Source organism: Triturus cristatus, chromosome 1_1, assembly GCF_964204655.1.
Source record: "Triturus cristatus chromosome 1_1, aTriCri1.1, whole genome shotgun sequence".
Classification (NCBI taxonomy): Eukaryota; Metazoa; Chordata; class Amphibia; order Caudata; family Salamandridae; genus Triturus; species Triturus cristatus.
The window spans coordinates 110,340,917-110,368,588 of record NC_140579.1 but is presented as its reverse complement, the minus strand read 5'-3'; the positions used below and the strand labels follow the sequence as shown (position 1 = coordinate 110,368,588).

The 27,672-nt window shown below is 46.9% G+C and overlaps 1 protein-coding gene across 2 annotated transcripts in view; it reads left to right on the top strand.

Annotated features, from left to right (window-relative positions):
• Positions 1-2,032: 2,032 nt before the first annotated feature.
• The window catches only part of LOC146869683 (major histocompatibility complex class I-related protein 1-like), a 202,556-nt gene continuing 176,916 nt past the window's right edge, over positions 2,033-27,672 (top strand). Inside the window, exons 1-2 of one of the 2 annotated variants that reach the window (XM_085610347.1) lie at positions 2,033-2,432; positions 16,140-16,275. In XM_085610347.1, coding sequence (XP_085466473.1) covers positions 16,194-16,275 — 82 coding nt within the window. In that variant the 5' untranslated portion in view covers positions 2,033-2,432; positions 16,140-16,193. The other variant, XM_085610432.1, reaches the window with a different exon arrangement.

Sequence of the window (27,672 nt, the reverse complement as noted above, 5' to 3'; positions counted from 1 at the left end):
TTTCCACCACACGTTCTCCCGTTAATTTATCCTACTGTTGGGTGTTTATGCTCAGCAAGGTGTCAGGAATGCGCGCGCACACGCAATGCCGTGTACACAAAAACACACACAAAAATATCACCAATTCACTGCCCAATTGGTGGCGCCTTGGAGTGTGTAATGCGCGCAATAAAATAAGTGTGTGTGTATTATATATATATATATATATATATATAAATAAATTAAATCATAAAATATGCATGTCTATACACAAGAATAATTTATTGTACAACGATAGCTCTTTCAATAGATAAATAAATGGGTAAAAACAGAGAGAGAATAAATACAAGGCTGCCGAGAATTCCTGTTGTGGTGAGAAGCTCACCTCCCGTCCTCGGAGAACGATCTTAAGTCATGTCTTGAAACACTATTCGACGTGCAGGTGCAAGTGTGGCGACTCTCTGGCCCCAGAAGTATTTCTTCTGGATGTAGAAGGCTGCGGTGTTTTCGAAACTTGGGAAATCTCACAACAAAAATCCGATTTTGTAAAATATGTATTTTAAAATGCAATGGGTTCCTGGGACACCTGAAAAATGAACTAAAGCGAGAAGACACGTGATAAGAGGATGAAAGGAAGAAAGGACAAGAGGATGGAAGGCAAGGAAAGGAAATCAGATCGAGGAAAGGGTAGTAAGAGTGAAAACAGAACAGACAGAACTACGTGAGCACGCGCCGAGAAAGAAGGAACAAGTGGCTGTGCGGCCACGAAAGTGATCGCGATCAAACATCTAAGCGGCCGCGAAAGTGAAAGTAATAGAGGTCAAGCACAGAGCGCGCCCGCGCACATGCACTGTAGCTCTAGGCTGGCCTGGTTGCACTTTTTGGAGCCCTCTCAAAAAGTCTCGCCAGACCAGCGCATGCGCTGGGTCAGACGAGACCTAAAAAGGGCTATGACGTGCCTAACTTTGACCACATCATAGTCCTTTTTATATAATTTTTTTTACATTGGGCCATGTTGCACAGCAGCTCATGCTACTGTGTGACAAAAGAATACATTGACGAAGTGTAGAGAGTGGGTTCTTGAGTTGAAATGATGATCCTTATTCATAAGTTTAGTTTGAAGACCTTTATTAGGTTTTAAGCATGGAGAAAGAAAAGCCCACAACCGCTCATCCTGGTGTTCCCGCTGCAACTGTCAAACTGGCAGAAGCACGAGAGCTCCAGAATGAATGGCACATCAAGTGACAATAGCGCACGAGGGCAGACACGCAGAACCGACAAGTTGTCTTTAAAGAAATAAAGACAACTTGTGACTATAACACGAAGTTAATGAATAGAAACGTAATGGCTTTGCCAATGCTTGTTAATGTAAAGTTACAACCAATCGCAGGCGCTATAGAGTCCCAAGTGTTACTGTCGAGCTAGGAAGCCGCGCATAAACGGTACCGCCAGACACGTGGAAATGCGGCTGTATCCTAAACCGGTCCACGTACGTTCAGAACTACACGCGTGAACGGAGGAATGCATAGGGATATGATGATTAATGGAAGTTATGAGCTGCAGACAGCAGCAGTGAGAGCCTCTCTCGGGGAAGAGGATGTGACGTAAGCGAGGAGGGGGATGTGACGTGGACGGAAGGGGATGTGACGTTAGGGGTAGCTTCAGAGCCGCCGAGAGTATAATGGCGTCTGCTCAGCATCACCTCATTCTGTACAAAGTTATCTCCCCGTGTCTATTAACAATATTTGTGACGTTATTAATGCAACTGGCGCTTATGTCAATTCGGGTCGAGTTCGCGCTATAAAACTGCGAAAAATAAAAATTATTTCTAACACTACGTTGGCGCCATCTTGGAGCGGAGCAATAATAATTACAAGTGTCCATTGAACTACTGAGAAACGTGTAAAAAGAGCCCGTTACTAACTTAAATCAGACAATTGTGAAAGGTTCAGAATCAACTTAGAGTAGCTTATGGATAGTACTGAACAGTCAAAAGATGGTAACGACGGCGAATTAAAAAAAGCCCTTTATTTCAATATTAGGCTATGGTGGTCCCTGAACTAATCGTCATATGGAGAAGCTAGAACTCACTAAGAAATCCGACCTGACGACGTCTTCGACACCAAACACTCAGAAAATGTACACCACTTATTTCCTCCTTTACTCAGTGCTACTTCCTGCTCTCATATAAACCAATATGAGATACAAAGGCTTGCAAGGTAATACCCCTACTTTCAAAAACACAATAAACCTACAATACTGTCAAGATATAACAAACAAAAACTGTCACAATGTATCATGGGAGGGAGAAAGTGCGCAGACGCCGCCGGGCTTACATCATCACGTCGCTAGACACCGTATCCGCTTCGTTTTGAGTCAGCAAGAACTGGTTTGTGAACCGAGAAGCTGTGTGCACGAGGGCTGGGCAGCCAAGAGAACACAAAGGGGAAAAGGTAAAAGATGCAAAGAATTCAGCATAGATGTGGGTGAGCCAACGGCTGGAGAGGGAGAGCGGAATTAGAGCCGAGCCAAGGGTGGGCCCTGGGGCCAAAGAGCTCAAGCCGAGCCTTCAAAATATTTGGTATGTAACAGTAAATCATGCTACAATCATGACAAACATTCATACCCACACCCTGTTGACAATGAGGTCAGTAAACTAACAGGCAAATCAGGTTTTTTTTCTTCCAGTTTTATACAGCACAAACGTGACCCTAAGGTATGAGAGTGCTTTACATGAGCACCAGTTGCCTTCAAGAGCGACACATTCATCTTTAGGCACAGGGAGATTAAGTGATTTGCTCAGAATCCCAAGATGCTTGAGCCTCCAACCAGACTTGAACCTGGTTCCCCAGCTTCAAGGTAGGCCACTCTGGCCGTTATGCCACATCATCTGCCCATACCATATTCAAATTCAAAATCTTTATTCGGATACAAGAATATATCCATAAAAGTACAGTCAAATAACGACATATTACAATGAGAACAATCCGATAACAGAGGGAACAAAATAAATAGAAAAACAGCTTTAAAAAAAGTTTCCAATTTAAACAGGTCCGCCAATAATACAATACATATTGCTTTCCCTTGGACTTATTTATATTATAACATTTGGCGACGATCTGGGATCACCTACATGTACCTGATGGATTACAAAAATTGAATTCTGAAGAAGTTACAAGGCATATTCAAGAACCTTTTGAAATTTCAAGCCAACTGCAAGTATCCCTTGAAACTACAAAAAACGATTTCCAAGACAAGGTAAAGAACATTTCTAAATTTCCTGAAACATTTATTATAGCATACTGGCACCCCTGAGAGCCCCACCAGTGACCTCTTCACCGGTCGCCCATTTCCTAAGAGTGCCAGTCCCTGCTGTAATTTCATTCTCCTGCTGCCTGCCTTTACGCTGCTGCCAACTACCTGCTTGTAAGCTCGCTTTCTCCTGCCGTGATTATCTACTTCTAAGTTCCGTGACACACCGAGACCCCACAAGAGCTTCATCATCGCTGCTTTTCCCTTCGTGTTTGTGAGGTGTATTTTGAAGGAGTCGGCAGTGTCGGGTGTTGTCGTCTGGCAGAGGGCGGACTTGTTGGGCATTGGATCTGAAGTAATTTTCATGCATGAGGAGCATTTGGAGCACCATAAGCTGATTTGTTCTTTCGCGACCCATTTGTGTCTTTAATTTTTGCCGCTTTTGACCTTTCCAGTGACATTTCAAAATTACAGGTCAAAAGGTGATCGGCGCATCGGCGAGACTACGCTGTTTGGTAATTTTTCTTCAAGTTTTAACCAACTTTATTTACAGCCATTTCATTGTCATTTCAACCGTCGTTTTGTTTTTAAAATTTCTGTCATGAGTCCCCGTAGAGCGCGCACTCTTACCTCTATCTTGCGCAGCTCCTCGAGACCTTTTGTGACGTAGGTCTGCCTTTTTGATTTCCCTTGGACGTTTTGGTGCATAAGCGCACCGTGAGCCACCCTGCAACCACGTCTAAAACGTGCCGCCATTTTGAGGTTGTTTTGTATTCGTATTCAATCTGAGCCGATGTCACTTATCAAGTTCTCACAACAACTTCGTGCAGCATGCTGATGGTTCCTGTTGTCGTTTGGAACAGTGCCATTGGGTGGACAACTAATTTATAAGGCGGTACTGTGCTCTTCATTTATTTGCTTTAAAGCTAATCGTACTTTTGTTCATCGAGGAGTTTTTCAAAGGCAGCAATGTATTTTGGGACTTTACAATTTTCAGTTCTTCCTGAGACTTTGTTGGCGTCTCACACAAGCTTTTCATTGGAACTTGCTTGTCCCGATTTACAGTACTTCGTGTTTCCTTCACCACTTCTTCCTGCCACAGTCCTGGACTTCGGGTGAGAAGTCGCTCACCGGAGTGAATATTCATTTATTTTAAATGTTTTGCTAATGTTTAATTCCTTTCTCTACTGTACAATGCCTTACTGTGTTTTTCCTTACTTTATTATTTATATAATGATTAGTCATTATGTGACTTTCCATTTTCTGCTTAAATATTTTGTGGGTTAGTCACCTACTACATGGTTCTGTTTGGGAATTTTTCCCTTTAAAGTGTTAATGATAGTCGTTTGACTATGTGACTTCATATGTCACCTACTACATGGTTCTGTTTGGGAATTCTTCCCTTTAAAGTGTTAATGATAGTCGTTTGACTATGTGATTTCATATGTCACCTATTTTCACATGAATGTTATTTACATTAATGTACTTTGTGTTTATTAAGTGATTTCCTTGCTGTTTGAAGTGTGATTTATTATAGTCTATTCGACTATGTGACTTTCAGTGTCACCATAATACGTTATGTTACAGCATGTTTTCACAAGCTTAGTTACATGAATTTTTTTGCTTTTTGAGGTACGCTTTATATAGCCCTGGCTATGTGACTTTCCACCTCTTGCAATTTGTCTTTGCGTGGAATTATTACTTAGGTTACTTACATGATGAATTTGAATTTTAAACTTTGTTTTGCTAGCAAATTTTTCTTTAGGGGTTCCCCTTTTCTATGTGTTTTGTTTGTGATTATAGCATTTGCTATGTGACTTTGCTTTCTCTTCAAATGATTTTTGATGCATTAGTCACCTATTTCTAGTTTTCTTTGTTGGGAATTTACCTCTGGCAGAGGTATGTGATGCGATAGCTCTGTAGCTATGTGACTTTTGTCGCATTTTTCCTTGTGCGCATTTTTCCTTGTTTAGTGCATCTTATTCTTCTTTATAGTATTTGATGGATTTGTCTTAGTTTTGGGATTTTTCCAAGGTTTGGTACATTCTCGATTATTTTAGGCACTTTTGAGGTGTGTGTATTTTTTCACTATTAATTTTGCTGTGTGTTCAGCAGTGTCCTTTTTGGTTTCTGTTCTTGGAAGTACTTTTTTTGCCTTGTTGGATACTGCACTTTATTTTTCATTTGTTGGCGTTCGTTCATTATTCCCTTACTTACTGGTCTGGCCAACTGGTATGTACTGGTGTATTCTGGACGTTTTGTCCTTTGTTATCTCTTTGTGTGTTTACTTTACTGTGTTGGTCAGAATTTTGCTGCATTATCAGTCTTTGTTTTTAGTGTTCTCTCCAGCTTTCAATTTTATTATTTGTATTCACTCATTGTAACCAGGGTTTACATCCTGTATTTTCTTATTGTTGTTTCCGTTAAAGGGGAAGAGATGTGTTATGTCTTTATTGATTCATTATTGATTTATTGTTTCACTCTTTTATCTTTCTTTATTGTGATCTGTTATACAACTTCATTCCATTGTTTAATTGATTCTTCCCTTTACATGCTCTTTGCTGTTCTGCTTATGATATTGTTGAGCAGCATGTATTTCTTGTTGTGATTTGTAAAGAGGGAAGATGTGTGGTATCTTGTATTCGTTGCCATGCATCTTTCCTGCTTCTCTGCCTTGCTGCTCAGCCAGAGTGCATGTGTTCTGTGTGGATGTGTTGTAGAATGTTGGTGCATGTGATGTAATGGAATGTTGGGGATGCCTGGGGGATGAGTGTCAGTTGGAAGGATGGGCTGAGCAGCAAGGGAGCTGCTCCTGGTGGGGTTCATATATGCTGATCTTACCATCTACAATCTTAATCAATAAACCATCTTCATTTGATTTACATCTCGGCATGAATGGATTTATTTATATTATAACACGATGCAAGACAAAATTCATCAAGATGTTGATCAGAGTTAAAATACAATTAAAAAGCCAAAGTGAAAGTAAACATACGCTCCTTCACTAAACTTGATCCCTCTTGAACCTCCGGCGGCCCCTGAGGCAATCACTGGGGCGAAACGCAAAAGAAAGCCTGCTAAAATCATTAGCGCCAAGAGGAAGCAACCCAAGCGTTCTAGTACATCTCGTACTGCTTTGAGTTCATGGATACGCGCTTCTCCAACTCCCAAGACTGTTGCTGCTTCTGTGTACCCTCTAACTATTGAACCTTGTCATTCTATTAGCACTTAGACTGAAACCGGCCTGTTTTCCTTTGAGAGTTGCAGTTACGGAGAAGTTAACATTAATCGTATTGTGGACACTGTCTTTGAGCGTGTATAAAATCTACTTGACAGTCACTTTGCTACTTTGAGGGAACGACTGGCCCATCCTGAGTCACTTTGCACGAACTTAAGCACTCAGGATAATTCTACCAAGCTTGTTATACCTGGGACGACAGCCCGAAACGCTCAATTTAACAATGTGCATAATTCTAATCCGAACACCTTGACCTGTGTACCCAAACCCATTCCATCTACTGATACTTGCGGTGTTTGTAATAAAGTTAAGGAGTATTTCGCCATTGAGCGTAGTAGTGCGGAAAATAGCACCTTGACAATGGTGGTGTAGAAAGTTTATTTGTTAAAAACGTGTCCCAGCTTATTATCCCTGCCAGTACATCTATTGTAGCCCAGACCAGTGTTATCCCAGGAGGTAGCATATTATGTGAGGGTGGTTCTGATACTACACGCATGTTAAGTCCTAACAGTAGTAGGGAGGTGTTCAATTTACCCCCGGCAGCCTGCCCTTATGTTATGGTCTTGGTTGGTGTGCCCCCTCTTAAGGTAAATCAAGTAGAAACGTGGGATCAACAACGTAACAAAAGTGTTGATTGGCTATCCAAACACAAAGGGTTTAGGGCGTCACTCACCAATAACATCATCATGGTACGCAGATTTGGTTGGGTGGGGCAGTCCCCAGAGAGTATCAAGGGGGATTGTATAGTCATTCATTTTTGTAATCTGTCAGTCGATAATAATGGCACAGGAGGCCCACTCCAATATTGCTACTAGCATATGGGCCTTACCCATGGGCTATTTTCATAAGCCCTCTTTGGGAGCTACGTTTCCTGATGCTTCCTCTGCTGCCCCCTCCCTCTCACTACATAATAGGTTCTCGCCAATGTCTGGTTTGGATAGTCAGGATTGACTGTCTTCCCCACTAGCACCATCAGTATCACCTGAGCCAGCTCCCTTTCCAACTGTTTTCCCACCTTGTGTACTTGGTACTCCAATTGTGCTTGACGCTGATCCCAGTTTGAAAATATTAAGCAGGAATGTTGCTGGTCTTGCTTCTGCCCATACCATATATGTGGCCTAGATTCTTACTATATATAGATCAACACAGTGGGGCAGATTTACAAGTCCTTTGCGCCACTTTTGTGTCACTTTTAACATGGGAAAAGTGATGTAAAAGTGGCGCAAGGGGCTTGTAAAACTGCCCCAGTGTTTTTATACAGCACATTTCCTTAATTCATGTATTTGGAAGAGCCCTCATATGTAATATAAAAAGAAGCCTCATAGACTGACTCCCAACACTGAGGACAAACCTCTCACTCTACCAAGAAGTGGTCGAGGAATGATCGAGTTTTGCTCGCCCACACTCACTAGGGGGCATATTATCAAGGCGCCACGATAAAATTATCGCCTCTTTATCGTCCGTTTTCGGGCAACAAGGGGTGATAATTTTATCGCTCTATTAACAAGGACACGTTAGCGCATGTTTCCTTACCTTAGCGCCCAGTTTCTTTCTGACTCGCCTCGCATCGCTAATGAGATGCAAGGTAGGCCTTCCTGACTAAAAGTCCTCGAAAAAAGTCGCCAACACAGCTTCGCACTATTAACAAGGATATCGCTGACCCGCGTAGCTACAAAAAATGTCGCGCTAACCGCAGTTATCGCCGGTTTCTAACATCTACAAATTTTCAGACTTGCCTATCTGTATAATGGGAGGTGGATTGTAAGACTAAGTCCACATCTCCCTATCAACAAGGATTTCCCTATCGCTGCATTTTATCGCTGGATTTCCAGCGATATTCCCGCATTTCACCGCTATTGCCAGATTTTTTATCGCTGTGACGATACGGGTTGTTAATAACGCGCTAACCATGCGATAAAATCCAGCAATAGACGGTGATAAAATATTCACGCTAAACGTGGCCAGCGATAATTATCGCTGCCGCTTGATAATATGCCCCTAGGTTCCTTCACACACTATGTTAGAGCCTACCACTCCTACCCTGGATCAGAGGTAAGAAGGTTAATTAACGGAGCAGACGCCCCGTGTGATCCTTCTCCATTCACCCTGTATGCTTGCCAAATCATTGCTGTCACCATGGCACTGCGCCCATGTGGAGGAGCCGTCCATGGAGACGAACTAGAATGTATTTCAACATGACATAAATGTAAAATATTGGTACGTATTTTATTAGTGTTAATATTTGTTTATTGTTTTGCGGATATCCGCACCAAGAAAGTTGCTTCTTGTAAAGTAGCTCAACAATAGTCAATTGAAGGCTCTTCCTGTGATGTAATTTTCTGTGATTTCACGTTGTATGCAACTGAGAGGGGCATCATACAGTCGCATTCTGGCTGGGCCCCAGCAGTTCAAAAACTGCCCCTGATTCAAAATGTCTCTACTGCATTGGAATGCCATTATGAGTTCTTCGTTATAATGTTCCGCAAGGAAGGAATTACTAAGACATTTTGAAGATTTTGTAAAGTACGGATGTTAAGCAAAAATGACAATTTAAGGATTATACTTAAGTGGTAATTTAGAGTTGTTAACACATTTAATCTCTATTTGTACATTTAAATTTTTCTTGATGAAAAGTTATGGGGAGTGTAGCAATGTGCTTTGTTTCCCAAATTTACTGCGATGTTTATCAACCTCAGTATTTATACAATAAACGTTAGGTGGTCTAATTGCTCAGTCAGTGAGTTTGTACAGTTACGCCAAAGGCGATAGCATCTTGTAGAGACCATTTGACATAATTTAGCAGGGGACTGTAGAGCCTCCTGGTATGAGTAGCCAATGGGATACACCTACACGTTACACTCAGATAAGTCACAAACAGGGCCACTGAAATTATGTAGCAGGGGTTCACCTCATTATCCTGCAGAATTCATTAAATTATGCAACATAACCTGCTCATTTCGTGCAAGTATTACTTCTCAACTTTTCTTCTTGAACATGTTAAAACTGTCTGGGCAAACATTTCACCTTGCTAACACCAGCCTAGCATCAAATATAGGAATAAGAAGCTGAAAGGTAACCACTTAACCTTAGCGGGCGGAAATGACTGGTGCTACAATCTCAGTAACTTTTAATCCTTTTCAGATAGAAACTATTTTTTTTTTCTCAGAATGTGTTGTTTCTTCAGTAGCTGATGGGTTATGTAGCAAATTTGTTTAATCCATAATTGTGCAGAAAATCCTAAAGAAGAACATAATTCCAGTGCCCCGGCCTATTTACTCCAGTTTTCAGAATTTCACTTAACTTAATTGACTTCTAGCCTTACAGTGTGATTAAGAGCAGTTTACCCCTGGTTGGGCTCGTGCTCTCAAAACTGAGGGTTTCTTTTTTTGCTTCCCGCTCTTGTCAATGTATTGTTGTTTGCTGTAATGCTTTACTGCTTTGGAAATTAATAAATATGTTAATATTTTTTTATAGAGCACGCAAATGCCAAAATTAATTAGCGTCTTGGCGTTAGTGTCTGTTCAATATCCTGACAAGAAGGGCAACTGAGACCTAGTTAGTAGCTGTTATAAATGAGATTTCTGGTGGGCTAGGACTTATGCCTAAACCAGGCAGAAACCATCACACTAGTCAGGGCAAGGGAGTTACACGCTGAAGATAACCCCTGCTCACCCCCTTGGTAGCTTGGCATGAGCAGTCAGGCTTATCCCAGAGGCAATGTTTAAAGAGTTTGCGCAACACACACACAAGAAGCGGGAGTTAACGGCACTGCTTTGGGTTGGTTTCGCTCTTTTCTGGCCGAGCGTACCTTTAAGGTTTGTACTCCCCCTTACGAGTCTTCTCCCCGCCCTATTTCCCAAGGAGTTCCGCAGGGTTCGGCACTTAGTCCGACCCTGTTCAATTTGTACGTGAGACCGTTGACGGAAGTTGCCAATAAATGGGGTCTCACTATGGTATCTTACGCCGATGATACCCAATTAGCTGTGGCTCTTAATGGGTCTACCACGCTGAATTCCTCTAATTTCCAACAAGCTCTTAGAGAGGTGGCAAGCTGGATGACCGACAATCGTCTCCAACTTAATGCCACAAAAACAGAAGTCTTAGTGCTGGGCAAGGAAATCCATCTTTGGGGAGACGACTGGTGGCCTTTAGAGCTCGGCCCAACTCCCATACCAGTCACCCAGGTGAAGAATCTTGGGATTCTGCTTGACGCCAATCTATCATTCATCCCCCACACAAAGAAAGTTGCGGGCACCTGTTTTGGCGTTCTTCAGAGTCTCAGGCCTATTCTTAAATTCTTCGACGCTTCTACCAGGCAACTTATAGTGCAGGCCATGATTCTTTCCAGATTGGATTATGCCAGTGCACTCTTATTGGGCACCAATCAAGCAGAGCTTACACGCCTTCAGCGCGTACAAAACGCGGCTGCTCGTATGCTGATAGGTCTGCCTAAATTTTGCTCAGTTAGGAGCGCCATTTCTGATCTTCACTGGTTGCCCGTTAGGCAGAGGATAAAATTTAAAGTACTGTGCCTGGTTTTTAAAATTCTGAAACTGGCTTCCCCTCCTATTCTGTCTCAGACTATCTCCTACTACACACCGGCTAGAACACTTCGTTCAACCGGTCAATTTTTGGCCACAATCCCTCGCTTTAAAAAAGCCAGAATGGGCGGACGCTCTTTTGGTGTCTTGGCGGCCAGCCTTTGGAACACATTGCCGTTCAGTGTTCGGTCCATTCCGGACTTGCTTCCTTTTAGGAAAGCGGTGAAAACATTCTTGTTTCCTTTGGTCTAGCGATCTTGGTTAGCATGTTCATCTGTTGGTTGTGTTGCTCGTCCTTTGTAGCGCCAGGACGCCGCTTGGCTGTGGCATCTGTGCGCCTTATAAATGATAAATAACATAACATAACATAACATAACACACACAGCAGCAACACACTAGGCACACCACAAAAGAAACTCCACACAAGGTTACATAAAAAAATAGCCTCTGTATTATCATAAACACATTAGATTCATAATCACACAATTACACTGTGCCAACTGGCACTAGGCAATATTCACAGGGGATTATATACAGGATCAGGCCAATCGGGCCACTGTCAGAACCATCAGAATGCAGGTAGTAAATATAAAACACAACCAGTAACTACTGGTACCATAATGACCTCAGCATTATCACATTAGCATTAGACACCATCCTAAAATATCATGGCATGACATTAGGCATAAACACATTAGGCCCAAACCTCATTAGCATAAACACATTACGCATTAGGCCACACCAGCATAAACACATTATGCAATAACATCATAAGCATAAACACATTACGTCAAAATCTCATAAGCATAAACACATTACGCAATAGATATCACCTGGAGGCAATAACGGTAGGCATAAATCACATCATGCAGTAGACATCACAGTAGGGATTTGCGCCCTACCATCATAATGCTCTATTTCCAGAAATGTCAGTGCTCCTTCAGGACCGTCCACTGGTCCTCTGGCTGCCAATGCAGCGAAAAGCAATGGGCAAATGCGCTGGGGGCGTATGGTGCAACTCGCCCCTTCCTGGCAACAGAAATGGCCCCCAATCGCTGCAGCTGCCCACTACGGCAGCACAGCTGAAGAAACAAACAAGCACTGGCACTCACTGTGCCTCGTGAGCCCCACTGGGACTCTGACGGAAAAATTGCTCACAAGTTGCAGCTGTCCGCAACGGCGGTACAGCTGTGGAAAGTAAACAAGCAATGGGCAAGTTGGAGCCCCGCTCGGGGGCTCGCGAACACCAGAATGCGCCACACGTTGCAGCTGCCCGTGACTGCGGTGCAGCTGAGGAAACTGGCTTCGCTCTAGCACTAACTGTGCCCAATATGAGGCCCCACTCACAGAGATCTCCCTCTGGTGCAACGGGCACCACAAATACTGGAAATGCAGCCCCCACTCACCGGGGTCTGCTGGACTCCTTCGCACTTCGCCCGGTCCCCCTTTCTGGGACCGGGACTTTGACATGGAGCCTGAGAGGCTCTGGACGACCCAGGCTGCGCGCGGGGCTCTCCACGCTAACACGGGAGCCCCGCCTCCACTCCGGCAGCCTCCTCCTGTGTCCTACTCGGCCTTGCTACCAAGGCTCTCCCGATCTCTTCTGGTGGGGCACGGCGGATTCGGCACCACGCAGGGCTCTCCCCAGCTCCCAGGAGCCCCGCTCAGCAATGCCATAACTTCGTCGGTCCTCCAGCTGGTATTTTTCTTCTGACGGACACACCCCCAACCAGGTAACCTCTGCCTGACGTGCGGCTCGGGCCGCTGCGGTGATCCGGTGGCTCCTTCTCGGCGATTTTCAAAGTGCGGAGTGGGTTCCCACCAAAGGAATAGCACAAATGCGGGGTTGTCTCCCGCTCCAGTAAACGGCGCAGAGGGAATCTCACACGCCGGGATTCCCTCAGGGCACGTCGCAGCCCCGTGCTGCCAGGCCACACGCTCCTCTCTCCTTGGCAAGTAAAGTACGGCGCTCACAAGGCGCTAAGCCCACAGTTCTTGGAAGTCCCTAAAGTTCAAGGGGGCACAGCTGGGCCCAGACAGGCCAGCACACAGGGCCCTCCAACAGGGAGGTAGGCCCCGTGGCGGTTCCTCCTGGAGTCCAGCGGCAGCAACAGGCCTCACCCAAGTCACAGGAACAGCACAACTTTCATGGGGTCGCAGCCCAAATATTTATACTAACATTTTTCTTTGTCTGCAAGCACAGAGCTTGGGGTAACCAGTTCCAACTGGTTCTGGAGCACTCTGTTTACAGTGCTCACACCCTTCTTTGGGAGATGGGGGCTCTGCCATCGGACACACCACAGGGGGGCAGAGCCAGCATTGACCTAGGCAGGCACAATCCTATTCAGGGCCAGGGGACTACTCCTCCCACTACTCCAAATGCAGATGTCCTATTCAGCCTAGCGTTGACTCACCCTGCCCCTCGTGGAGCCACACACAGCTATTTTATCTGCTTATAATAAACCTTGTTATTCTGCAAGCATATCTGAGGACCTCAGAGGATAGTATTTTGTTTAGGAGTCCTGTAAGGTGAGTCTATATTGTATTTGCTGTTGATATAGAACATGCCGAGGGCAGGGATCCGATGGAACACCTGATTTAGAACTTTCAATTAATTTGGCCACCTTATACTCTGTAAGAGGGGCAAAAGTGGTAAGCAGTAGCGGCCATTGCTCAATGTTTGGGGTAATAGTTTTATCTAACGCCTCGTATCTGGATAGGGTCTCAGTATTTCCCGCCAGAGCAGTAAACTCCCACAATATATTGGTGACTTTTAATATGAAGAAATCCACTATTTCATTACAAAGTAGATGATCGACGTTACAGAGTTTTATTGATGAGTTTGGACAGGGTTTTAACTATATTAAAATATTCTTCTGATGATTTTTTTTCAGTATTATGTTTATCTGTAAAAAATTTGGTCTTAGCCGCCTTTATTTGTCTTTTATTATCTTTGATCAGGATTTTGTATTTTATTTTTTCATCAGGACTCAAGTTTGAGCTCCACAGTTGTTTCTGGCATCTGCATTTCTGTCTATACTTCCCAAGTTCTTGGGAATACCATGGAGCAGACAACAGTGGTCTGTGATTTTTCCTAATTTTTGAGGGAGTAAGTCGTGTGACGCTGTATCAATACAGCCGGCAAATTTAACTGCTCCTAGATCGATGGCACTTTCAGATGTGGGTTGGGATTCCAACAGCAAGTTATTTAGTTCTGTATTGTCAATTTTATTCCACTGTCTGTATTTTAGTACTGTTGGTGCTTTGCAACTTGGGAGTATTATTTATTGGAATCTTTAGTTTGACAACGATAGCCCTGTAGTTGGTCCAGGCCAGAGGTACGATCTTGTTGACCAGCAGGTTTGGGTCATTGGTAAAAATACCATCAAGCGTATGATTTGCTTCATGTGTAGGTGATTTAACCAGTTGTGCCATATCAAAATTCATCATAGTGTCAATTAAATATTTTGTATCCTTTTCTTCTGATTGTTCTAAATGGTAATTAAAGTCCCCAAAGATCACGAGCTTAGGGAGGACTAAGCATGATTCAATGAGATTCAGTAGTGATCGAGTGAAATGTTCCCTTGCGCGAGGTGGGCAGTAAACCAGGAGGCCGTTCAAGTTGTAAGTATAACTGACCTTTAAATTGAACATAAGAGCTTCACAGCTTAAAAGCGAGAGGGGCTTAAAAGTGGCCTCAAGGTGATTCCGGTAAACTATTGCTGTCCCTCCTCCTCGCTTATTTTCTCAATCGACTCAAGTCACATCATAGCCGCCTGGGAGGGTTAGATTGAAACCAGGGTCAGGCGCATCGCGGCCCCGGTTTCAACAAGAAAGGAGACATCTGGTCTCCCAAGATCTTGAAGGTCTGAACATTCCTGATTAAGTTTTATTAAGGACCTCATATTTAAGAGCAGGCAGGAAAGTGAATTGTTAGAGTAAGCTGAATTTGGGGTTGGGCGTGCTGAACTAATAGCTACATTGTTCTAGTGTCGGTGGTTTGGGCTGGGCTGGGGTTGAGTGCAAAATTACAGTTGGGGCAAGCATACCTTTGGGCAGGTCGCTGAAAATGATCCAAAGTGCACAGCAATGGCTTACCTCTACCTACAAATAAAATTAATTCAGACCTGGAGTAGGTCTGGAGGGTGTGGGGACCAGTGATCCTGGCATCCGTCCGACTGCGGACGGGTGCAGATGGGCTTGCCATTGTCGCACCTGTTGCGCGTGCCTGCTGCGTGGATGCACTTCTCGGTCCCTTAAGAGAGCCGTGGTGAGGCAGCGTGGCCGAATGTGGGACCAGCGAGAGAAGCGTGCTGTAGGACTTCAATTTTAAAATATAGTAATGGGCAAAAGAACAAGAGGAAAAACTAGGGTCCAGCAATTCCCTTGCAGCACAGGCTCCCCTGAGCTGTACAAATACTGGTAAAACAGAATAAAGGAATTTAGGTTGCAAAACAATAAACACGAGCGGCTTACAACTTCGCTTCGATCATGAACTCACCAGTAAACTCACCAGCCACATAAAGAACACCAGTGCAAGCAGAGTGGGGCATGATCCCCTGTCTAAGGCACCCCACCCTCAGTTCATGTTAGGGTATATTATACTCATTTGTAAAGGGCACAGGGAGGGTATCCTGGTGCTGAGCCTAGCCAAACTTAGGGCCTGGTGGGACTACTCGAAAAGCCAGGTCTTCAGCTTCTTGTGGAATTCAAGAAGTGAGGAGGGAGTTCTTAGCTACTGTGGCAAGTTGCTTCACTCTTTAGGAGTGATGTAGGAGAAGGCTCGACTGCCATATCTGGTTTTCTGTATGTGTGGGACATGTGAAAGTAGGGGCCCTTATGAGTAGAAGTGTCCGGAAGGGTTGTGAAATCAGATGTTTTTTTTGGCCTGATTCACAAAGGGACTCCGCACTTGTGGCCGGGTCTCTGTCCTGCAGTTATCCATTCCAGAGGGTTTGCAATGGCTGTGGCCACCCGCCACAACTGCGGACCCCTGCCATGACTGCGGGCCCCCCGCCATGACTGCAGGGCCCCCCACCACAACTGCAGAGGCCCTTTCTGAAATGGCCCCTTTTTGTTTGTTTCTTAATACCTCTGCTGAATAACCTCCAACTTCTACATTTATCCAGGTGGTGCCGCAGCAGAGTTGCTCTCAGTCACCAGTGCCAGCTGCCGGCAGTGCCATGGCTCTGTCCATTGCCTGGTTCTACCCCCTGCTGCCCTTGTTGTTCCCTGTCCTGTGGGCTGAGCCGAGGAGACTGTCAGGTAAGTCACCTCTCAAAGTGCTATGACAATGTCTGCACAGAACCGCACTTCATGGAGTCAACCTGGCCCCTTGCAAGGCAGATTAGCCGTATGAGGAGGATCAGATGAGGGACCGTCCATACATAGGGTACCAGCCTCCCCCCTACCTTGAGGACTTGTGCCTCTTCCAGGCACTTGGGTGCTTGAGTTCTGCCATTGTCAGTTCAGCCTGCAATGCATGCTCCGCTTCTAGGTCTGGCTAGACAGGGTAGCTAGGATCAGCCTCATGTAACAACAAACACTGCAAAGCCTATGGGTGGGCCTTCAATCTTCCAACCAATCTAAAACTCAAAAGCAGGAACGAGATCACTGATTCCCCCAGCAATTCTTCGTTTCTAAGGGGACCCTCAGGATCCCACCTGTGATCACTGTTAATTCTGTTGCCCACGCCCGTTCCACCAATTATAAAGCACTTCGTGGTGTTGAGCAAAACTGAGAAGCGCTGAATAGGGATACTCATTTACGTCCCGGGGGCCACTTGCAGCCCCCCTCATGAACACCAGCTGTGGGCTCCTGTTGACTTGACTGAATACTAACATGTAGGAACATGTTAAACAAACAAGAACATTAACTCAAGTAAAGGAAAAGAGGCACAGAAGGTGTGAGAAGTTGGCCTGATATATGCTGTCCACTAGTTCTAGTGGGCACCTTATTTCAGTTCAAACAACCCCTTTTGGTGAATGGTCAAAGACAACCTTTATTGAAAGCTATCCTAGTGGTAGCTATGGAGAGCAGCCTTCAGGCTAAGTCTTGAAGGAATGTAAAGCAGCTTGTTTTACCAGTCTAATCTCTTGAATGATCAAATGAAAGGACAACCACTCCAGGTATATATTTAAAATATATGTATGTTAGATAAAACACACCCCTCTAGTCTATTTATGAGGCTGGAGTTCGAAGTACTTAGTTTACAAGTTAGCAATCAACAGTAATAACACAAATACACGTTAGGGCCCTAGGGGCGTACCAAACCATTTACCAATAAAGTGGTATAAGAACCACGACTGAACTAGACACAAGACATTTAGTTTCGGTCACTTTTAACTCGAGAGCAGCTTCTTTTTGTGTATTCATACGCCTTTAATCCCCTTCTTTTACCAAAGGCAGTTTTTCATACTTTGTCAGGGATCAGCTAGTGAGCATGTGGCCTGATGTACTGCTGTAGAGCCTAGTACCGGACCTGATGATGGTGAAATCTTTCTGTTTCTTATAGGTCAGACTCCATTTTGATGCTTTCAGAGGTTCATTCCCGCTGCCTTTTCAAACACATAACCTACTCTTGTACAACTGTTAATTGTCCATGTGCCATAAAAAGTTTTGTCAAGCACCTCTGTGAAGGCCCGTCTGTGTAGTTACAAGCGACAGGTATGCGGGCAAGCTTGTTTCTTTGAATAACCTGTCAGACTGGTCGAGTTGCCTGGCGATAGGTTCGTCGAGTCTCTACAAATGACGCTGCTTCGAGCCAAAGAATCTTCAATTTTTGCCCATTGTTTCTTGCAATGCAAATGATTAAATGTATGCTTTCAATGCAGACTTATTTATTGTCGTAAGAATTCACTGCTTTGCATTTCCAGTCACCAAGTTGACGTACATATAAGAAGAAGAAGAAGAAGTCTTTATTGCTCAGTTAATTAAAACCATTGCAATTGTTAGCACATAAAAACCATAAGTTAAATACAATTGATGTTTAAAGAAAAAAAAAAAAAAGAAAATGACAAATATATGTATAAAACGAGATTAGCTTCGGGTAATAAAAAGAGAATAATTAAAATGGGTACAGAAATTTATACTTATTTCGGACTGAGCATAGAATTTAAAAGAAGGACTGTCTGTTGTTTTGCACCTGGGTGTTAGGCCGAGCTATGGTATTTATTGCTGGGTCTGTTTGATCATAACAGTCCCCTGCAGTGTTATTGTGTCCTATTTTGCCATTCGGGTGTCAGGCCATTACCCATATCGAATGAGATGATTCCTTATCAATTTTTGGATTTCACTTCGTTAGTTGGCGTCGGCCTATTTTGGCCCTCTGTCATTCTTGTTTCTTTCCTGCTTTCTCCAAGAATTTGATGACGTGGTTTGCTATTTGAATGTTTGTTCCGTCCAAGCAAGCCTTTACTGCCTGCCGGCGTGTTCTTATGCCCAGACTGTTGAAGTGCTTTTTTAGAAGGGATCTGCGCTCTGCGTCCAGACCTTTGCAGGTGCATAGTAGATGCAGGATGTCTTCCTTTGAATTCCCACAAACTCGGCAGTTGATTGTTTCTTTGGGCCTTGTCCATGGGGGGAGGTGGCTTTGTACTGGAAGTTGGCCCAGCCGTAGACGTAGGAACTTCTCCTTTGTGTGCCTAGTGAACCCGACTCCTAGGTAGCTTTGGCAGAGGCTGGTTGTATAGCTTTGGATAACTGTCCAGCCATGGGCCCGGGTTGCTAGGCTTGCTTTGTCCTCGATTAACGACATGGATCTAACTGATTTGTTAACTGATTGTTTAAAGGTGTTGTGAGATCCACTGCTCATCCAGGCTTCTTGTAGGCTCAGGGAATTTAAAGAGTGGTTGAGATATAGCGCAGCCGTGCTCTTACTCTTGCTTTTCATCTCTTTCCGTAGGTGGTGATTTAGGCTTGTGGTTTCCCCTCTCTGAATCTTGTGCCATCTTTTGGCATAGGCGCCCATTCGCTCTAGAGTTTGATTTCTCAGGCCAAATTCCAGCCTAATTTGTGCCTGGGAGGTGTAGTTGGGCAGACTGAAGATTATTCTCATGGCCTTCGCTATTGTGCTGTTCAGTTTTTGGGCGTCCCTTCCTCTGAGGCATTCGCTTCTGTAGGTCAGGGCCGATGTTAGTTTTGCCTGTAGCACTTGAAGCAGGGGTGTGAAGCTTCGGCCGACTGCTTTTGTTTTGAGGTTCCTTAGTGCAATCCCTACGCTGATGCCCCTCCGTTTTATTGCTTCCTTTTTCTGGTTGAATGAGCCCTTTCTATCAAAAATTACCCCCAGGTACCTGTACTCCTCTACTGTTTCCAGTGTAGTCCCTCCCATGTGCCAGTGAAATCCTGCTAATGATTTTTTTGCGTTGATCCTCATTGTTTTGGTTTTTGAGAGGTTGATGGTAAGGTTATTGTCTGTTGAGTACTTAAACGTGGCGCTGATCAGATGTTGTAGCCCTATCGGTGTTCTGTTTATTAGGACAATGTCATCAGCATACATTAGGTTGGAAATAGTAAGGCCGCCTAGGCTAGGGGCATGAGAGTTAGTTTCATCCAGCAGCTGTGCCAGGTCGGACATAAAGATGTTAAAAAGTGTTGGAGCTAGGACGCAGCCTTGTTTTAAGCCTTTCGTGGTCGTTATTTTTCTTGAGAGGAGGTCTCCTGGCCCTAGCTTGACTTGGACCCATGTGTCCGTGTGAAGTAGAATCAGCTGTGTGAGAAGGCCTGATGAGATGTTCCTTTTTTCCAATTTTAACCATAGTAAGTTTCTGTGGACGGTGTCAAACGCTGAGGTGAAGTCAATGAAGCATACATACAGGGGGAGATTAGCTGCCTTTGTGGCATCAATGAGGAGCGAGAGAGCTAGCATGTTTGATGTTGTGCCCATTTGTTTGCGGAATCCTGTCTGGGTAATGGGAATTACTGCATTTTCTTCTGTCCAGTCCAGAAGCTCCTCTAATAGGAGACCAGCGTAATATTTGGCTTGGTTGTTGATTAGGGCTATTGGTCTGTAGTTTTTGGGTCCTTTACATTGCCCTTCTTGTGTATTGGTGCTATAATAGATCCTTTCCATGACGCTGGGATTGTTGCAGTGTTTGTTATCTGTTTGAAGAGTGGCGCTAGGGCTGCTGCCCAGTAATCCGGGTTTTGTTTGTACAGTATTGGGGGAATCCCATTAGGGCCTGACGCCCCCTCCGCTTTCCCCATCGCGATCCTGCTTATTATTTGTTTTTCCGTAGGGTCAAATGTGTTACTGCCCAATTGTAACGTCCGTGTTGGACTTTTTTTGGCCATGTCCGGTCGACTAGTAGTTGTGGGCTGTGGCACTATGTTGAAATGTGCCTGAAGATGGTTGGCCCAGGCTTCCTCCGATACATAGGAGTCAATGGTCGGAGTCCTAGAGTGAGTTAACTGTTTTCCAGAATCTTCCGCTTGTGTTTGTTCCTTTAGCGTCGTGTAGAAGTCTTGCTCACAGTTCATCCTCTACTTCCCATAAGTCCTGCCAGATTGTTCTCTTTTTTTCCTGTTTTAAGTTTTGCATCTCCAGTTGAATTGTAGGGTTCGGTCCGTCACGATGTAGTTTACGCAGCAGTTTGTTGATATTACTTTTCAGGTGCTTTATCTTGATGTTTTGGTTTGAAGCCATAGACGTACATATAGGTTTGGTTTACATATGAATACATACATTGTGAACACGTATTTACATTCATATATGCAGCAACTACTGTAACTGAGCTCTGGATATAAAAAAGGTTTGTTCTATTTTACATGAGCGCTGTGATGAGGCCATATCTGTGACGTCATGCAATGTGATGTCATTAATCTAGCATTTATCCCTCCTCACACAATTCCTTTAGAACCTGTGAGAAGATTATCTGTAAATAATAGTAGACCGGTATAAACAGCAGAGAAACGCACACGGAAATCAAAGCTTTTTAGGTCTCGGCTAGCGAAGGCTGCGCTTGCGCAGTCTCGCTCGCGAGATTTAATGACTTGGAGAAGAGGGGCTTGAACCCGCCTCTCTTCTCTCCTCTTCTCCATTGGCTGGCCTCTTAAATGCTGGTCAGCCATTGGAGAAGAGGCTTGTCTCTCCAAACAAGCCCCGTCTCTTTGCGATTCAGGAGCGTGTTTTTTTCGATTCTTTCTCTGGGCGTGTTTGAGAAAGAAAAACACGCCCCCGAATCCCAAAACGCTGCCGCCCAAGGTCTGGTTCCTGCCACCGGTCTGCGTTGGACTGCATTGGAGGATTGGGTGGTGAGGAGTGCAGTGAGTGATTGGGAAGGGCTGTGCCAGGTAGTCATCAAGGAGCACATGCTCGGGAATTGTTTCCCAAGGTTGCGTCACCACCTGTTACAGTGCGGGTTCTCCGATCCCAGGGAGCTTGCACGGGAGGCAGACCTCTGGGTGAATGCCAGGGTGTCTGAGGAGGCATTGGGGAGTGACCCTGAAGGGGGTGGTGCAGGGATCTTCCAACCCCGCGAGGTGGGAGAGGTGGCGAATAGCCCAGCTAGGTCCCCGGGAAGAGAGAGGGTTGTAGGGCCTCACGTCCTATCTACAGGAAGGAGTGAGACGGGGAAGTGTCCCGAGGTGCCCCAACCGCAGTCTCAGGGCCTGGAGAGTTCCATAAGGGAGCCCCAGGTTGGGGGCCTAGGCTGTCCTGATGTGCCGTCCAGGGAAGGGGAGCCCCTAGTGTCAGGAAAACCAGGGGCGACTGTAATCAGAGCTCCTGAGGTTCTGGGGTCAGCCCAGTCGCAGGGTTTAGATCCTGGGCTGGGGTGCCAGGTTCAGGGGTTGCCTGACCTGGTGGGTGGGGCATCTGTTAACAGTGTCCCCCCAGAAGTGTCTTCCAGGGGTACTTCTCCCGTTGGGAGGGTGCGGAACTCTGGGAGGGGGTGCAGGGGGAGGGAGGTCTCGCCCCTGGCACCGGTGCAGCCTAAGGGTTTAGACCCTAGGCTGGGGAACCAGTTGAAGGGTCAAGGCCCTGGACTGGGGAGAGAGTGGTGGTCTGAGGGTGCCTCGCAAGGGAGTAGGGTGAGGAACCCCAGAAGGAGAGGTAGGGGGAGGAGAGCCTTGCCCATGATGGCTGGTCAGCCTGAGGGTGCGGACCCCAGGTGGGAGGACCAGTGGCAGTTTGGAACTGCAAGGAGGAGGAGGAGGAGAGTGGTCAACGGGTACTACGGGCCTGGGGTTACTGCCCCCCACTCTGTACGACCGCAAGGGCCAGAGACATCTGGATGGCCCAGGGGCCAGTCCTGGCCACAACCAGCTAGGGAACTCCCGGGTGGTGGCGTAGTCGGTCGAGGAAGGTTTGAAAGAGGGAACCATCGGGTTCCAGAGTGGAGGAGAACCTGCGGGTGCTCCTGCAGTTGCGGGCCTGCGTCCACCTTTTCTCGCCCTAAGCAGGGAAGCCCATCAAGGCATTGATCGGTCTACCCTGGCTTTTGTCTGGAAGGGGGTTGTGTTGGACTTGGCCCTTTTTGCCCGAAATTTTTCGCTTTTCTGGGAAATCGCATAATGTGTAATAATGTACGCAGACTGAGTTTCCACATTTTAAATATGTAATTTTTAAAATGGATGCCAAAGCTGTGTGGTTGCGCCGTTTGACTGAGCTGGGTTACCAGTCTAGTTGTTATTTCCCAGCAACCCCAGCTTTTGGAGGGAAGCCTGGCACCCAGGGTGATCTACCCCTCCCCCTAGGCCAGTTAGAGCCAATCTCCCCAGACGCTTCTAGAAGCTTCTGGCACTGTCTGGAAGGTGGGGTGAGGGGCGTATAAAGGGCGGAGCTGGGCTGCCATGTGCTCAGTCAGAGGGTGGACCTGAGCGAGAGGGGACCTGCTGCCAGGGGTTACCGCCACATGGCCTGTGTGCTGGGCCCTGAGCCTATCTACCCCCCTCTACTGCCCCCAGGGCGAGGGAAAGCTATAGTTGGGGCAACGCAGACCTGGAGAGACCTACGCAGGAGTTTTAGGCGGTAGGGCTTAGTCAGGGACCTATGCCTCTGAAAGTGACAGAGCTTAGGTGCTGCCTTTTAAGTGAGTGAGGGATCCTGAACTAACCCACTGATCTGGCCCAGCGAAAGGAGAACCCAGGGACGACGGGCAGAGACTAATTAGTCCGCCTTCAGCCACCAACTCAACTTCCCCCCTTTGAGAAACCCTCAACCAAGGGCGCAGGAGCCAGCAAGCGCCTCGTGGGACCCTGACTGTAGTCCCTGCGGGGGAGAGCGCTATCTACAAGCGGCCTGTGGAAGGAGAGCGCTATATCCGGTGAGCGCTACATTTCTAATTGACTGTGCCCTGCTGGTGAGTGTGGTAATCTCAGCTGCCTGATGCCCCTGGAGCTGAGGGGGCTGCCTAGCGCTTGAAATGGATGGTGCTACGTGTGGAGCGCCTCGGAGAAAAGCAGCATCGCCTTATGTCCTGGAGCAGAGGGGGCTGCCTAGCGCTTGATAAGCGCTATACCCGGTAGCGCGGTGTGTCCCAGGAGAACTGTTGATTTGCAAGCGCCGCGGGAGCCTACCCCACGTCATGGCGGCGCTTTGCATCGGGAGCCCACCCCGCGTGTACCGCAACGTGGTGTTGTAGTCATACCAGCGGGAGCCCACCCCGTGGTTATGCGGATTTCACGGGAGCCTACCCCGTATCGGCGCCTGATTTGAAAACGGGAGCCTACCCCGTATTTCCCCCGCAAGGAGAAGATTGCGCCAAATCACCGCCACGACCCGAGGGGCCGTTGAGGGCCGCCGCGCTGCCTGCGGCGACCCGGAAGGTCTGCTGATCGCCGGGCGGGGGCGGAGCCGAAGCAGGAAGTGGCCGCGTGATCGAGCGGGGCACCCGGGAGTCTGGGAGAGCCCCGCGAGCCGAGCCTAAGAGTCCCGGGTCCCAGGAGGGGGACCGGGTGAAGACCCGACCGCTGCCTTGGTGGGCGGGGCTCTCGCGAGGTGAAGAGAGCCCCGCAAGCACAGCGGCCCAGGAGAGAGGAGGAAGGTTGGGGGCCCGAGGCGCATTGTCGGCGCCTGCCCCACCGCCCGGGATTCCGGCTGCATCCCCGTCTGGAGCCTCGTGCCCACCCTACTGCAGCCCTGGGTCCCAGGAGGGGGCCCGGGTGAAGCCGAGGAAGGTGCTATCGTTGGCAGGGCTCCCCAAGAACGGAGGAGAGCCCTGCATGCAGGAAAGGTCCACCGGAGCCCCCCCCAGAGAAGGCGGGAGAAGCCCCAAGAGTCCTGAAGGAGCAGGGGACTGGCGAGGCACAGATCAGTGCCTGTCCCCTGCCAGAAGGAGTCCGGTGGCCAGAGGAGCCCCTCCGTGAGCCCGGTGAGTGGGGCTCAGCTGATGGTTGGTGGGGGTAAAGTCGGGGTACATTGCCGGTGCCCGCCCCCAGCGCCTGGACTGGTCCTCTGCGCTGCCCCGTCTGACAGAGGGCAGCGGCATCGAAGCAGGAGGCATTGTTGCGCCCAGGAGTCCTAGGGGTCGGTATACCCTGGCGGGCTGCGCCAGCGGGGCTAGTCTTATTGTGGGCCACACCACTGCTAACTTTGAATGGAGAGTCCCAGAGGAGGGGCCCCCATGTTCCGTGACTGTACGGTCTGGGACTGCTAACTTGTTAGGGAGTGCCTGTTTTTACAGGAATGTGCAGCGCTATGCAAAGCGCCATTGCCTTGCTATGTGCAGCGCTATGACAAATGCCATGTTTTAAAGCGCCATTGCCTTGCTATGTGCAGCGCTATGTCAAATGCCATGTTTTAAAGTGCTATTGCCTTGCTATGTGCAGCGCTATGTTAAAAGGCTCTATGCGACGCGCTATTGATTTGCTATGTGCAGCGCTATGTCTAGATGCCAGGTTTTGATGTGAATGAACTGCCTACTTTGATTCCTGCCTCAGGGGACCTTCAAGTTGTTAAGGGATATGGTCAGGTCCTGATGTTTTTATTACAGGTGGTCCGGACTAACGCCTAAGGTTATGCCCTGAGTTGACTTTATTGCAGGATTGAGGCTGAGGGACTGTATCTTTATTCCTCACATACCTTTGTTATGTTTGGAGGTCGCAATAGTTCTGGCAGGGGCCCGATTGGCCCTGCCCCGTATATAATTCCCCCCGGTACCTATGACCCAGCGCCAGTTGGCGCCGTGTAGAGATTACCAAACATACTGTGTTTTGACAATACAAGAGTTATTTTCACACAAACTTGTGTAGCGTCTCTTTTTGTAGTGTGCCTTGTGTGTCGCCTGTGTGTACTGCGTGGATGCTTTGCACATTTCCTCCAGAGTTTGGCCCACACGCTCTGCACCACGCTACCCGTTTCCAACACCCCCACTCACGCGCCCCATCTCCCTCCAACCCGCCTAAAAAACACAAGTGCCTTCCATGCTAGCACCGATCGAACAAACAAGAACTGCACATTTCAGTGAGCGAGGGGAGGGAGGGAATTCACGCAGACCCAACCTCCCGCAGTGTTTCTTTTTTCCTAAAATCAGCTAGCTGCTTGGCATTCACAGTGAGCATCCAGTCCTCTCACAGCTGAAAAAAACATTCAATCAGCAACAAACACTGCTCTGAAGGGGATCTCCGGCTGCCGGAGCTTGGGAAACTCCTTCAGAAAAGGATATTGAAGCATGAAATGTGCTGTCGAACGAGCATTTTTTTAAATAGCTTTAACTTGTAAAACCAGTTCACTTGGATGCCTCCGCCGCGCGACATGCAGGAGCTGGGTGTAGACCATTTGCATTTTGATGAATTCAAGCAGGCGTCACCCGAGTCATATGGAAATGACAGTCACAACAGGGCTAGACTGCCTTTATACACCTGCATCCTGGACTGAGCTCAGTCTGAGCCGAGGGGGCTTTCATTCTCAGTATGCAACTGCAAGCACCAGGAGCAGTGGATTAAAAGAGCCCAGATAGAACAGACAAGCATTGGCTCATCAAATAGGCCTCGTCATTTGTCCCATTCCCTAGTGACTTTGGCAATGGCTTTTACGGGTGTTTCAGAGCATCGGCAAGATGCTGTACAGCATGACCAAAGGTAAAACAAAAAAGCTGAAAATAAGGGCGATGACAGAGCAGCCGCATCACTTCGTATGCGCGTACATGCGTGGAGACGTTCACAAAATCAAAATCCCACGTGCTTCATACAGATGCTTGCCAACAAAATGACTCTGTGGAGTTTTTCTTATATACCAAATCGAGATGGATACGCAAATCACACAAAAAAAAAATATATGGAGGGTTTGTGTAGAAGAATCCGAGCCAAAGCTTGGTTTCGAATTCCGAGTTCCGTTTAAATGCATACGTTTTGAGAAACCTTCAAGCACAAACATTTGCTTTGGAAACTGGAGTGAGGATGCAAGCAGGTGCCCAGCTTGGTACAGGTCCTTGAAGAGAAAAGGCTGGTGCAAAACACCATCGGCCTCCTGAACGGTAATGAGACAGTAGGTCTTGTGATCTCATACAAATGTGCATGTTGTAATGCTACTCATTAGTAGGCCTGGGCGAAAATTTCGTTCCGTTCGCGGAAATTGCGATAATTTGACATTTTCGCGTTCCGCGGAGAGCGCGAAAATGTCAAAATTTCCGATTTCCGCAGCTTGGTGATAATTTGTTTCTTGCTCGCGCTGTAAAATAATACATTCTCGCGCGCGATCGCCTTACCTGAATCCCTGCGTTCGCCGACAAGTTTTCTTGATCCGGTCGCGTTCTCCATGAGATGTATTGTTTTTAGCCATTTGCGCTGTCTCGCGACAGTTCGCTCCCGCAGTGACGTCATGCGTCGCGCGATCACGTCTTTCTTCTCGCGATCATGCACCGCGAGCCAACTCAAAACTAGATGGCCGCGCCCGCGAGCAACCACATGGGTAAGTTGGCGACCCGCAACCATGCAGAAAATCTCGCTAACATGCTGTAAAAAAACTTCCGCATCTTCGCGATATTTCCGCTTGTTTGCGATAATTTTAAACATTTTCGCGATAATTTGCGGAAGTGGATTTAGCAAATTCCGCCCACCCCTACTCATTAGTAGATCGGCCGTATCGCAAAAATGGAGCCTATTTTTCAAAGTAGTCGGTGTGCATTAAGGAAGGCCCCTAATCCGAATACATAAAAGGTCACACAACTGTAAGGTGGAGGTTTAAATCAAGCAGCCCTGGATTAAGTGTTTGTGTTTGGGATTCGGCGCCTCTTTCGCACCTCTGAGAAGTTCCCCTTACTCCAGATTATTCCCTGGAAGTGGCATCCACCACTTGCAGCACAGTCTTTACAATTGGCCCAAGATAGCTGAGCCCTGATGGGCCCAAACGTACCATGAATGATCATGTGACAAAGGCTCGGCCTTCTATGCACTTGCCTGGGCGTCCTCATCCAGATATACCCTGATTAGTTACAGACAAGTTTTTAACAATTCTCCTGTTTGACAATGTTTGAGCATGATGGGCCCCTTCCAGAGCCCCTGCATCGCCACTGACTATTGCTGGAAGAATTAGCACATTACACAATACCAAGCCCTGGCTGCTGAAACCCCGAAATCGGTAGTCTCCCGCTCCAGTGTGGGTGGCTCTGTGTGTGTGTGGGTGGCTCTGTGTGTGTGTGTGGGTGGCTCTGTGTGTGTGTGTGGGTGGCTTTGTGTGCGTGGCTCTGTGTGTGGGTGCAAATGCAATAGGTCTCGCATTTG